This window comes from Nymphalis io, chromosome 1 (genome assembly GCF_905147045.1).
Source record: "Nymphalis io chromosome 1, ilAglIoxx1.1, whole genome shotgun sequence".
Lineage (NCBI taxonomy): Eukaryota > Metazoa > Arthropoda > Insecta > Lepidoptera > Nymphalidae > Nymphalis > Nymphalis io.
The window spans coordinates 7,540,288-7,554,251 of NC_065888.1; the positions used below are offsets into that span (position 1 = coordinate 7,540,288).

The 13,964-nt window shown below is 35.6% G+C and overlaps 1 protein-coding gene across 7 annotated transcripts in view; it reads left to right on the top strand.

Annotated features, from left to right (window-relative positions):
* The window catches only part of LOC126768604 (protein lin-10-like), a 122,294-nt gene that overhangs the window by 102,956 nt on the left and 5,374 nt on the right, over positions 1-13,964 (top strand). For 3 of the 7 annotated variants that reach the window (XM_050486793.1, XM_050486818.1, XM_050486827.1), the window contains 14 exons: positions 2,497-2,662; positions 2,892-3,132; positions 3,578-3,930; positions 4,096-4,257; positions 4,349-4,492; positions 4,917-5,106; positions 5,248-5,336; positions 5,552-5,648; positions 5,732-5,864; positions 6,636-6,700; positions 6,860-6,939; positions 10,825-10,981; positions 11,333-11,466; positions 13,577-13,732. In XM_050486793.1, coding sequence (XP_050342750.1) covers positions 2,497-2,662; positions 2,892-3,132; positions 3,578-3,930; positions 4,096-4,257; positions 4,349-4,492; positions 4,917-5,106; positions 5,248-5,336; positions 5,552-5,648; positions 5,732-5,864; positions 6,636-6,700; positions 6,860-6,939; positions 10,825-10,981; positions 11,333-11,466; positions 13,577-13,732 — 2,167 coding nt within the window. The remainder of the gene's footprint in view (positions 1-2,496; positions 2,663-2,891; positions 3,133-3,577; positions 3,931-4,095; positions 4,258-4,348; positions 4,493-4,916; positions 5,107-5,247; positions 5,337-5,551; positions 5,649-5,731; positions 5,865-6,635; positions 6,701-6,859; positions 6,940-10,824; positions 10,982-11,332; positions 11,467-13,576; positions 13,733-13,964) is intronic. The other 4 variants (XM_050486801.1, XM_050486810.1, XM_050486836.1 and 1 more) reach the window with 4 other exon arrangements.

Sequence of the window (13,964 nt, forward strand, 5' to 3'; positions counted from 1 at the left end):
TCTTTGCCGACAATTCCGTCATCGATGATTGTAGTGCACTGCCACCTACAATACCTGCATGTGGCCATACGATGCCTGACATTAAAATCAGGCAACGTGATGTGCGTGCGGAGCTGCAATCACTTGATGTACGGAAAGCTAGCGGTCCCGATGGAATACCAGCCATAGTGCTGAAGAAGTGCGCAGCGGAGCTGTCTCCTGTGTTAACGCGCCTGTTCCAACTTTCTCTCTCTTCGGGAAGTGTGCCGGAGGCTTGGAGAAGAGCTAATGTGCAAGCGGTTCCCAAAAAAGGGGATCGGTCTGACCCGGCAAATTATCGGCCAATAGCTATCACCTCAGTACTTTGTAAGGTGATGGAACGGATTTTAAACAACCAACTGATCCATTACCTAGAAGATCACTCTTTAATTAATGATCGTCAATACGGGTTTCGACCAAAACGGTCCACAGGTGATCTTCTAGCGTACGTAACGCACCTCTGGGGTGAAGCTATCGACAAGCATGGAGAATCGTTGGTTGTCAGCCTCGATATCTCCAAGGCTTTCGACAGGGTCTGGCACAGAAGTCTTCTCTCCAAGCTCCGGCATATGGTCTGCCTGCTCAGCTATGCACCTGGATTGCCAGCTTCCTACACAAGTGTAGCCTTCGTGTTTTAGTTGATGGTTGCGCTTCACAATTCTATGTAGTGAATGCTGGGGTCCCCCAGGGATCTGTGCTATCTCCCACACTCTTTCTTTTGCATATCAATGATATGCTCTCTCTTGGGAACATACATTGCTATGCAGACGATAGTACAGTGCATGGTGGATACCACGGACGCGCTGTGGCTGGGCGAGCGGAAATAGAGGCGGAAGAATCTTGTCATTGAACTCGATAGGACGTTAGAGCTCATCGCCAAATGGGGCTCTGATAGTCTTGTTGAGTTTAATGCAAAGAAAACACAGGTATGCGCTCTCACGGCGAAAAAGTCAACATTTTCCCCTCTTTCCTCCCTCTGTGGTACTCCGCTAGTGATGCAAAGCAAAATCGCCATGCTGGGGATTGACGTTCGCTGCGACCTTAGTCCAAGGGATTACATCGAGGCTGTTATAAAAACAGCTTCACGGAAACTCGGAGTTCTGAACAAGGTGCGGCGCTTTTTCACGCCACAACAACTGTGCCTGCTGTACAAAACACAGGTACGGTCTTGCGTGGAATATTGCTCGCACCTTTGGGATGGCTCCGCTAAGTACCTACTTGAGGCCTTGGACCGGTTACAGCGACGTGCCGTACGCATTATTGGCGAAGTAAAGGTCACAAACACCCTAGAACCTTTAGAATTGCTTCGTGAGATAGCAGCACTGAGCGCTTTCTATCGACTGTATCACGGCGAGTGCTCTGAGGAATTATTCTCTCTAATTCCTGCTTCCCCCTTCCTTCTTAAGTCCACGCGAGCTGGTTCTCGATGTCACCGCCTAACTGTGACATCAATTCCATCGCGAACAAAGAAATTTGGCAACTCCTTTCTTTGTCGCACTTCCAAAAAATGGAATTCCTTACCAGCTCACGTGTTCCCCTCCTCTTACAACCCGGGTTCCTTCAAACGAGGCGTGAAGAGGCATCTTGCGGGCCGGCAAGGTGAAGGCGGCTATTGCAGAACGTTTTTCCCGTCTGTACTGGCCGTCGTCGCGTTTGGACTCTACTACCACTTACCAACAGGTGGAGTAGAGTCATTTGCCCTCCCGGAGAAAAAAAAAAAAATACGTGCCGATTCAGTCTTTGCTTACCGTTGTGCCAGTAGACACGGATTTTTATGTCAACATTTGCAGAGGTGCTACTACAGACAACACTAAAAAACGGTCACTACATAAAGAACGTTGATACTCGAAAGCGTTCATCGTACATGTTAGTTTACTTTTAGTTTACTTGCGTTTTAACATTAACAAAAGTTGTAGGAATAATTAAAAAATAACTGGCAATTTTTCAGACCGGTATTTCATTTTGATGATAATAACATATCTCCTTGGAATTTTTTAACAAGTTTAATTCTGTTTAAAAAGGCTGCCACGTAGCTAAGAGTTCTAGCCAAAAATTTGTTAATAACTTATGTATCTACGCTTACCCTGTCTATATAATCTAAGAAATAAACTCAGCATTAGATGCTATGCCATTTAGTATTACCAGATACATTATCATTACCGTTTTATCTGATGTCGTGCAGCGATACCCACGCGATGTTGCAACCAAAAGTTATTAGATTAAAATATCATTTCTCTAATATTAGGACGTTGTTATGCAAACAAATAAAATTAAGTGAAATCATTTATTGGACTACTACTACTTTTTTTCCTTAAACTTACAAATCGTGAAAGTAATTTGTAATAGTTTAAAAAATAAAGATTTTAAACGTTTGATTTTCGCGTCAATTAATCGACCAAGTTATAAATTGCAAAACTGAATTATTTCGCATATCGGTGAAAATAATGACGATAATAAATAAGTGACATTTACTATCAGGATAATAGAAATCGCAGGAGGTAGAGAATTGTACTCGCAGAGCCGCATGAAGGCGGCGCGGAAGTTGAGACACAACAACACACACAAGCACAACTTGAGAAATAAAGTACGGTCTCTAACTAAAGACACAGTAGACTATGCGACTGATAACAACATTACTAATGAAGTGAGTATGATTAATAGATAAATTTAATATTTATAATTGAAACTTAATAATGAATACATAATAGAGATGTTCACAGCGAAATCCATAGAGAATTAATAGTCAAAATCAATTTACACAGTTCAATCAATCAATCTTCAAATGCTTTTGGTAGTAATTAATAATATATTTAAAAAAGTTGCTAAAATGAAAGCAACTAATTTCAACGATAAATTTAATTTTTAAATTTCAGATTTCCATACACAGAATAAATAATGAACCAAAAAAGATGATATCTCGTCATACGTCACCCGTAACCTACACGAATGGTGATCGTGAACCGATAATTGAACCCAATACTATGGGAATACCCAAAAACAGTTCTCCGATATTAGATCCACATAAGACTACTGATGTTAGTACCAAAAGCAGTCCCATCGCAGTCGTTGCCGATGGTGAAGTAATGGTTTTTGACGATAATGATGATTGGAAAGGTAATTTTTTTCCAAGAAGCTTTCTAAAGTCTGTAAGAAAAATTATTTTCTCTGTAATAGTGTTTCGTTTGTTTTCTGAAATGTTAATTACTATCCTTTCATAACATATTGTTTTAATAAAACTTTGTTTAGATGGTACAGATTAATCATATAATTAAAACTTTGATACAATAATAATACTAAGCACATTGTTTATTTGAAAAGTTCTATATATGCTAACAAAAACATCAAAAGCAATCGCTTTATATTTTAGTTAATTGAAGTAATATTTTAGTTTATGTTTTGCTTCATTGCTCTTTCGGGTGTTTTCGTCATCATTTCTTGTTAACATCCGTCGTCATAGTTTTATTCTAAAACATTTGCTGACACCTTTTTATTTCATATAAATCATCTTTTCCCTTTATTCAAAACTCATAAATGTTTTTTTCTCTCCTTTTATTTTCAGTGATATTGAATTCTGTGTCTCTAGGTTTGAGGATGGACCCAGATGCTAGTGATGATGAAATTGATTTGAGTGTTAAAAGAACTTTAGACAATATGAAAAATGGTGATAGTGACATCTTGAATAATAAAAGTGAACTTAGTTGTGATGGAAGTGAATCGACACGATCAAGGGAAGATGTGAGACTTAGCGAAGGTAGTCCAACAGGGATTTGGCTTTCGGGTGACGAGGATAAAAGCAGGGTTACGAGAGTGATAGGGGAGTTGCCCATCGCTGAATATGAGGGTTCTCCTAGAAGATACGGCATTGGAACTCAGAAGGCGCCAGTCAGATCACCGAGACCTGGATTTCCTCAGGTAAATTATTACAAAATATTTAGAACGATTTTTATAAGTGTAAAAAAAAATCGTTATCGCATTTTTTATAGTTTCAACTTTGTTTAACATGAGATTATGTTAGCAAAGTTTTGTATTTTCTTAATTTACTTTAATATTATTACGCAGTCATATGCTTTATCGCAGAGAGTAGTAACAGAGAGCAGAGAAGTTACACCACCACCGAGTTCAGCGGCTTTTGACTACTTATATGAGTTCTCTGAGACCAGGAAAGTTTTGGAAGAGTTTTTCCGGTGTCCGACATCTGGTCAACAGCAGAACAGTACTGAAGAAATTGTGAACTTTCAGGTTGATATATCACTTGGTTTATATTTAAACGTTAAGTGGAACACTTTTTCTTAAATTATTGTCTGTACCAAACATTAAGATTCTCTTACAGGAGTTAGACTATGAGCTGCGAAGGCAGACGCAAGATTGTCCATCTGAAAATGGCATTGAAGGAAGTGAATCAGACTGGCTTCAGAACGATGGAATTGACTCACCCCATGCTTTAAATAACCATACCGACTTTCTAGGATTGCAGGTAATTACTGCTGTTTTTATTTGATTTGATAAGAAAACCAGACGTGACTTTACAATTTTATTTCAATTTCAGTACTACGTTATGATATGTATGCCTTATTAGATAATTTGAATTTCCATAAAATATATTTGAATTGTTTATTATCGAAAAAAAGCAAAAAAAAGTCTATAAATATCGTCGTTAATTACTTTTTTTAAGACATTTAAAAACTACATTAACTCTATTGTATAAGAGCTGCCTGTCGAAGTCAAAGTCGCAGACAGTTCTTGAGCTAGTGTCGTACCCTCTCCCCAAAACAAGCTTTACCCTTAACTGGAATGGAAAATATAGATATCAGCAATTCTATGAAAAAAACGCACATTTTGAATATATTTTTATCAAAAATTTTGTTAAAAATATCATAATGAACAATTAATTTGCGCAGCCGAAGCATCGTGGTCGATATCCGACACCAGACGTTGCAGCATTACAACCGGGAGATAACGGAAGTGCGTGTGCGTCTCCAGCGCAACAAGTCGACGTTCATGTGGCACTCGCTCTATCGTCGGCAGCTAGTGATACTGCCAGTGAACTTTCAATGGCCATCATGGAGAACGAGCTGGTTGACATGAAAGGTATAATGAACAGTTGTAAATGGCCTAACACCCCAATATCGTACGTTTATCGTCCGATCAAAACATTATATTTTGTAAAGTGTGGTGAGATTAATTCAACTAATATAATTTGATATGTACAAGAAGCTGTTTTTTCGACAGAACCAAATCGCCGAACGTTGCCCATCGTGGAGGACGGACTTTCATCTGGACACGCGTCTGACACTGACAATAACAATCCATTGATACAGGTAAGCGATACGTTACAATGAAACATATGCTTCAAAGTAAAATTACAATTTTATCGGTCTTTATATAAACAATCGGTTACATATTTCCTAAAAGTGTTATTTCATTGTTGTAAATTGTATATAGTAGTAATATGTAATAATTGTTTAATTTTAAATATGTTTTAATAAATTTGCATTTTTTTAAAAAATCGAACAATTTTATTTATTTATTTTAGACACATTCAGTCACGATTGAAGAAATCGTTGATAGCGGAACAAATACGGATCCTCACATGTTATCTGATGCCGATCTTCATTCTTTAGATCCATTAGGTAAGGAAATTAAAGTTAATATAAGGTAATTAAATAATTGAAACTAAAACTAAACACTTTCTATATCTGCGATTGTCCCGCAGCGTCAGCGCCCCCGCCGCCTGCGCCCGCGCCGCACCGGCCCGACACGGCGCCGCACACGCCGCACTCGGGCCACGCGCTCGCGCACACGCCGCACCACCACCACGCACCGCACCACGACGACGTATACCCCAGGTGAGTGGCTCCAGCACTTACCGGTAACCAACGGGCGCCGCACCGGCCCGACACGGCGCCGCACACGCCGCACTCGGGCCACGCGCTCGCGCACACGCCAAACACACGTAAAATGGGCTGCATTTCAACAACGTCTCCCTCGGGTGAGCGACCTTCGTAAGCATACGTCTGCGTCGTATCGACAAAATGCGTTGCACAAGCATCTTTCAAAACACGCTAACGTAATGCCTCATCGGGAGTCACGCAATAAGGAGCTTGGGTGAGAGAGACTAAGAAACACGACCCTGGTCGTATCACGTATATTCCCCTAGTTAATATTTATTGTCAGCATTGAAATAAATTGACTGATATTAATTATTAAAAATAAGTTTATCAAGAAAAAGGACAATAATAAATTGAAATTCGTCAACTGATAACTGATAATTTGGGACGTTTTTATTACAAAATATTATTTTAATGAATATCAAACATAAAAATACTTAAATTTTTTATCGTCACGTACACATAGAAAATAAATAAACTTTTCTAATAAATGCATCGCTTGTAACTAAGGATTTGGTGCTATACAAGTTACGACATTTTTAAGATCATATTGCTTAACTAATTTCAAAATAAACGCAAATAAATGTATATTATTATTATTTATTTAATTACTAATAATAATTACTGACACAAAAAATAATTTCAGAGTTTTGATTCATTATTTTTTTCATCAATAAAATGTTAGTGAAATAAACTATTTTTATATATATTTCTGCTTTTATATTTCAGAAAAAGACCATCGTCAGTTCAAAGTACGGAATCAGTGGAAATCAAACCAGCAAGTGGTGACGAAGGTACCTTAAAATCATTTATATTTTACTTATTAATGAAAAAAAAAATCATCATTCCAATAAATAAACGGAATAATTTTCAAATTGTAGTTGAAAATTTTATAAAAGCTTTTTGTAATGATGTGACGTAATAAGTTATTATAAAGTTTTTTACTATTTCAGATGAAGCGGATACGGATTTAGAGACTGACAGATTGCTGGGACAGCAACGAACGGACGACCAGGGCTTCTTTGACGATAAAGTGAGTAAAGTGGTTTTTCTACAATAACATGACAGATCTAAACATTGCCATTAATGACGAAACTCAATTAATTATATTGAATAAAATGTCAGAAGAAAAAAATAAAAAAAATAAAAACTAAATATTTATTAATTAAAAAAAAACTAAGGTGATAAATTTTTAATACGTTTCATTAAATATATCGCAAAATAATAACTCCTTTCACTAGTGGTTGCGCACATAGTTGTGCACTATAACACCATTATAACATTTTTTTTAACGCTGAAAAAACGCGTTACGCGTTTCGCCCACGGGAACAGTGGGGGGTATGTGGGGTTCGCCGGTATAAAAATACCCATACGGAATACCCACTAAAAAACCAGCGGTACCCTTTCCGTCTTAACGAGGAGCGCCACGGGATCGCTTTCGCATGCTACCGTGACGCTCTGAAAACTATAACACCTCCTGCGCAGTTACCAAGTAGTATAATCCAGTCGCTTAAGCATAAATATGGGGTCCTCCTCAACCTCTGAATGAGAGATATTAAACTGGAAACTTGTATACCCGATTTTTGCGGCCTTTGACCCTAAATAACTTACTACGCAAACACATTTTATGAGACTTCTGGAACAACTTGTAGAACGCACAAAATAAAGGTGTATACGAGTTTTCGGCTTATTATCTCTCATTCTGTAGTTGATCCCTAATTCGACCGGACTATTAATCTCGGAGTCGCTTAGATATCATCAGTAACATTAAATACAAACCGTAACCGTACTGTGAATGTCCCACTGCTGGGCTAAAGGCCTCCTCTCCTCTTTTTGAGGAGAAGGTTTGGAGCTTATTCCACCACGCTGCTCCAATGCGGGTTGGTGGAATACACATGTGGCGGAATTTCAGTGAAATTAGACACATGCAGGTTTCCTCTCGATGTTTTCCTTCACCGTAAAGCACGAGATGAATTATAATCACTAATAAAGCACATGAAAATTCAGTGGTGCTTGCCCGAGTTCGAACCCACGATCATCGGTTAAGATTCACGCGTTCTTACCACTGGGCCATCTCGGCTTACATACAAACAATTTATTATAAAGTTATTTTTTTACACAAGATGGTGTTAAAAACAAAATCATTTTGTTGTTATAAGACTATGGGCTACTTTATATTTATATATGTTTTTTTAAATAACATATATATTTAATTTTACTGTATCTCTTTCATTATTATACTAATTGAATATATATTTTAAGTGTGTAAAAAATAGCTATTTAAATATAATAATATTTTAAATACACAGAATAATTTGCAATCATATTCAGTTAGCTCATTACATGTTAAAAAAGTGAATAAACGACACAATTCATTAAAATAATTGTAAAATAAATAAGGACAAATAAGGTAACTTGTTAATTGAATTTCAAAAAATATAAATTAACTTTACCGCCTGTGTCGTTTTTAATTGATTGCTGTCCAATGTTTACGATTATATTAAATCTTTATTTAGGTTTAAATGTATACTGTATAGTATTTTAAATAAAATTATGAGTATTTAAAAATAGTAGAACATCACTGTCTAAGAAATCGATATAGAATAAATATAAAAATTGAAAACAAAATTATGAAACATTAAGCAATAAGGTCATATGTGACTACCTCGTGTCTCTTCAGACCTTTAATAACTTATTATAATATTAAAGCAGTAAATTTTCTTTATATTTACTAATTGAAATCGATGTGCGACATGCGATGATTCAGTGAGCCATGAAGTAACTGCCAACAGTGACTGCAATAAACGGCATTTGGTACGAGTCGGTAGCTCGCGACCTTGCTCTCCTATTATACTCGTTCAAAGATTATATTTAGTTCTATGCCTACGAATTATATGCCTCTTAAGTGTTATATTTTTAGAAGAAAGTTATTTATTAAAAATATATATTTGTTAATTATTTATAATGATTGTTCTGAATTATTAAATAGCGATAGTCCATAACAATTTCAATACTTAATCAAATATTCGTTTGGATTGAGGTATTTATAGATTTCATCTTATTTTAAAACGTTAAATTTTATCGTTCGAAGAAATGAATAAGGTATTTTAAAAAGGTAATTATTGCATCGTTTTTACAGACTCGAGTTTATTGAGTTTTCTCTGTAAATCAAGTATTTTTTATAATCTTTGAACACACACGCACTAAGTCACCGACACACCATGTTAACCGGTGGCAGACCAGTCGGTATTATCATACGGTAACGCGCACGTGTGTCGTTTAATTTCGCTTAATGATAACATATCGCTGGGAAACGACCAAATGTTTTGTATTAATACCTGCGCCATTTCTATTAGTATCAAAATCGAAACTTCCATTATAATATTTGCTTTTGGTAAATAAAATGAGTGAAGTGGAAAAAACTCATTTGGTATTGGACATTGAAGGAAATAATGAAAATGATAGCAAAGATGAGTTAAATACAAGTAAAACTTTCTCAACGGATAGTGTTCGTGTTAATATATGTGTGAGAGATAAAAACATTGATAAACAAAATGATAATGAAAATATAACTGAGTATAAAAACGCAACAGATTCAGAAGCTGGCATAAATATTGACAATGAAATCAGCGACCAAAATAATTCAGATGTAACGATTGTTTTTAATAAAAGTGATAATAATTTAACTTCGAATAATTATGATATAACGGATGTATCAAATAATACGAAAAGTAATGACTTAGAAGACGGTAATTCGTGTAATGAACAATTTGATGAATCAATTAATGACGATTATGGTTCAAATGTAAGCGATGCAAGTGATACGGAAAAATGTGAAATAAACATTTCTGAATATAAAATAAACAAGGTTAGCATTTTCGAGAAACATTTTAAGTAAACATAACATTATGGTTTTTGTTATTCTTAAGTGCAATTAATATTAATAAAATTGACATTGATAGGCCGATCGCGAATGATAATGCAATTTATATAAGGTAGAAATGATTGAAATTAAACTTATGTTACAAATACATATAAGGGGCATACATATAACATTAAACGGTGATGTTTTTTAACAGCAACTACCAATTTATTGTGGTTGTTTTCAATCTTAAAAATCTAAAACTTTCAACAAATAATATATACAATAATTAAAACACTTTAATTATTTCAAAATGTGGTGAATTGGACGAATATTATCATCAGCCACTAAATAGTTTACAAGTACCATTCGCTGGGACCTATCAGACTCTATTTTACGTATACATAACCGAATGCGAGATTGTATAATAATTGCGTCACGCTGTCCATATTTCAAATCGTAAAATATCCTAAGCTCTTAATCCCGTAATCTACTGTAGAGTTATAATATAACTACTAAGGATAAGGTATATTCAACATTATTATCTGAATGCCATAAATAGCTTCATATCGCGAAAATAATGAATGATAATAATAATTGATTTAGTAAATACATGTGTAGTCCGGTTTGATTGATTTATCCAAATCACCCATTGCTAGGTTAATGCGTTTTTTCTCTTTGATGAGAAGTTTTTGAGCTTATTCCATCATGCTGCTCTAATGCGGTTTGGTGGATATACATGTGGCAGAATTTTAGTAAAATTAGTTACATGTAGGTTTCCTCACAACGTTTTTCATCAACGTCAATCAGAAAGCACATGAAAATTCATTGATTTGAGCTCGCGATGATCGATTAGGGTTCACGCGTTCTAACCACTGCGGCGTCTTGGTTCTTTGGATTTTTTTGTACAATTATATATAAGATTGTTTAATAATTTAAATAATCTTTGTTAAACTCCCAAAAATAATACAAAATTATAACATTGTCAAAGGAACTAAGTTTAGAGTAATAAGAGTGAAGATATAATGTTAATTATTTTTTGTTTATAATTAATAGGGATGGCGCAAACCAAAATCTCGAACAGTGATGCCATCTGGTGGGTCGACGGGAACGAATCGCGACCATGCCCACGATGCCTCCGACTTGAGAGACGAAGATACATTGCACAATGGGAAGGACAAAGACGGAAAGAAGAAGAGTAAGAACAAAGAAGGTCAGTAAAGAATAAGTATAATATTGATTAATTTGTTCGTATACTTTTAAACCCTTACATTTACCTTCTTATAATTCTTCTGCTTCTTCTGGACATTTTTATGGTGAGTTGTATTGATACTATTATTTCATAATTCTCTCTGTAATTGCCCGGAAATTATGTTGTACCATTTACAATTATATCAATTATAATTAATTGATGTAACAGAAATAAGGCCGATTTTCATTTCTCAATCGATAATAATTATGTTTTTGTCTTATATATTTAATACGGTTTGGTTTTGGAGACTGAGACTCGAAAACGTCGAGAACAATAATCTCCGCTATTAAGTAATTGAAAACAATCTTGCAGATATGGCCTCAGTTCTCATCGAAGGAGTATTATTCCGGGCTCGGTACCTCGGTTCGACGCAGCTCGCTTGCGAGGGTCAACCGACGAAGGCGACCAGAATGCTTCAAGCCGAAGAAGCGGTATCCAGGATTAAGGTTGGGCTATATTTATACCGGAAATTGTTACATTTTTATGTATTGCAGAGAAAAATATTTAGTTCTATTTTATATAAAACATTAGTACATGATGAGGCAAGGTTTTGAGTTATATTAATTATTTATAACTCAAACTTATCGATATATTATAACATTAACTATTTACTAAAAACACACAGGATAAGCTATCATTAACAAAATTTTAGTTTGAATGCTTACTCTAAAAAAATATATATAGATATTTTTAAATACACTCATTAAATTATTTTGCTTATCTATACATACATATATGACGTTCTATTACGGATAGGTAAATAAACGCATTCTCATATGAAATATTTCATATATATTATATTAATAGACAATACTTCGCCCGTGTGAATCGGTAACATACCATACAGTACAATGTTAAATGTAGATGTTTACAAACGAGCATGAAATTACTTCTTTCATTAATTCTTTTCTTTTTCTGGCTTCGAAATGTGCGTTGGTCGTTACCTCGGATTTATATATATGTTACGACGTTTGTATCTTAAAATAAGTCCAATTTTTTTAATGTATTTTGAACGTAAACACACTTTCAGTATTATCGTAGTCCTGGGGTAATGTCATATTTTTTTTTTATATTTACTGTCTTTTCTCTTTACGTTTACGGGTAACACCATTCGATAAATGCTTAAATATCGCGATTTTCTAATTGAATCAATTGGGCATTTAGCGCGTGGTGTTACAATAATAAAAATATGCATGGCTCTACCGCGGACAATTCAATGTAATTTCATGCTCATTAGGTATAGTGTTTTGAGAATGCTAGTGGGATATATCCTTTTGTCCTTATGTCCTTATAATAGGAACGATGCCTATATTACTAGTAATAGACAAATGTATGCTCGATGCCTTTGACGTGTGGTCATCTGCCAAACCGTTTACGGTCTTATTGACTTGGCATTAGAGTATTTTTTTCAGTGATATCCTCACCCCTCGACCCGACCCAGGAAGATTGTCGGATCCCGTCTTGGCCGGCTAGCCTCCTCTGGACTTGTTTGTTTATTTATGGCTTGTGCTTTGCTATGCTTGGTAACCGTATTTTTTGCAACCCCATTTAACTTTCTAGGTGGGATAAAGCAGGAAATTGTTGTAATTTAACAACATATTTTCTACTTTTTGTCGTGGAATTTATTGTTCGATTATTTGTAAAACTCCATTTTCTTAATCACAACCTATCGTGCCCATTGTCATGTTTTTTGTCATTATTACTTAACCTATATTTTAATTAAATTAATTTATCTTAGTTATTATTAATTCACGAATTAATTATTTTTGCGATACTTTTTTTTGCCAAAAACGAAATTATTTTCTTTATCTACGCGCGTGATCTCATAAAGGTGAGTCTACACTGTGCGATTTGCTTGTGCAACGACACGCGACAGTCGCGCTTGGCTCACGCACAACATCATATATAAGCACGTAAAGCATGAAACATACCCGATTCACACCGGCAAGGTGGTCCCACACACGGACGGACTAGCTTAGCCGCACAACATATATCGAACCTTATTTTAATGGTCTGAAGGTTGTTTTTCCGTTAGGTTCGCTTTCATAATGACGAACGGATCGCTCGCTTCTCACATATCATTGTCGATTTGTGTGTATTCGAGTTGTTTTGCTTGCTTTTGCGCAGATATCGAAAGAATTGGCTTATTTGTGATGCATTTTAAAATTACAGGTTATGCCAAATTATTGGGAAGTTATCAAAGTAATAGTGTGATATTTTTGATCGCTAAACGCGTTTTGCAGAATTTTTTCATGAATATATTATTAATTGGCAGATTTACGATTTTATATAGCTTTTGTTATGCCGTTAACGAGAAAGCTTATGCTTACGCCGCCTGTGCAATGCGTGAAAATAAAAAAAAGGATTTAAAAATCTACATAAAAACCGGTATGTCTTCTAAATAAACAAAATTCAAAAAATTAACCAAAACAAGCAAAACGACGCGGCCGCTGTCTCAATCCATAAACGATCTTAACCGAGTACACGTACGCGAGACAGCGACATAAGTGCAGCGGTATGTGAGAGCGAAAGGAGGTTAGCCGGTGTGTCCCGCAGTGGGGCTGCGAGGGCCCGTACTCTGGCGTGTACGCGGCTCCTGCGGCCGTGTTCCGCCTGTCCTTCCTCGGCTCCGTGGAGGTCGAGGAGGACTCGCGCCGCAGGAAGAAGAGACCAAAAAAGAATATGGTTGAAGAGGCCGTCACTAAGATTAAGGTGGCGAAACACGTGTCTTATTTGTCGTTTTTTTAGTAATGAAGAATTATAAGAAATATACTTAATATAAATACGTGGTTATATGTCGGATTTATTGTCGCATTTTAATTTCATATTATGTTTTATAATTATTACAAATTGGATATTAGAAATTACGAACAAATCACACTAGCCGTCTCAAAAACCTAAATCTTGTAAAATGTCTTGTGCATGCTACTAATATTTAAAATCT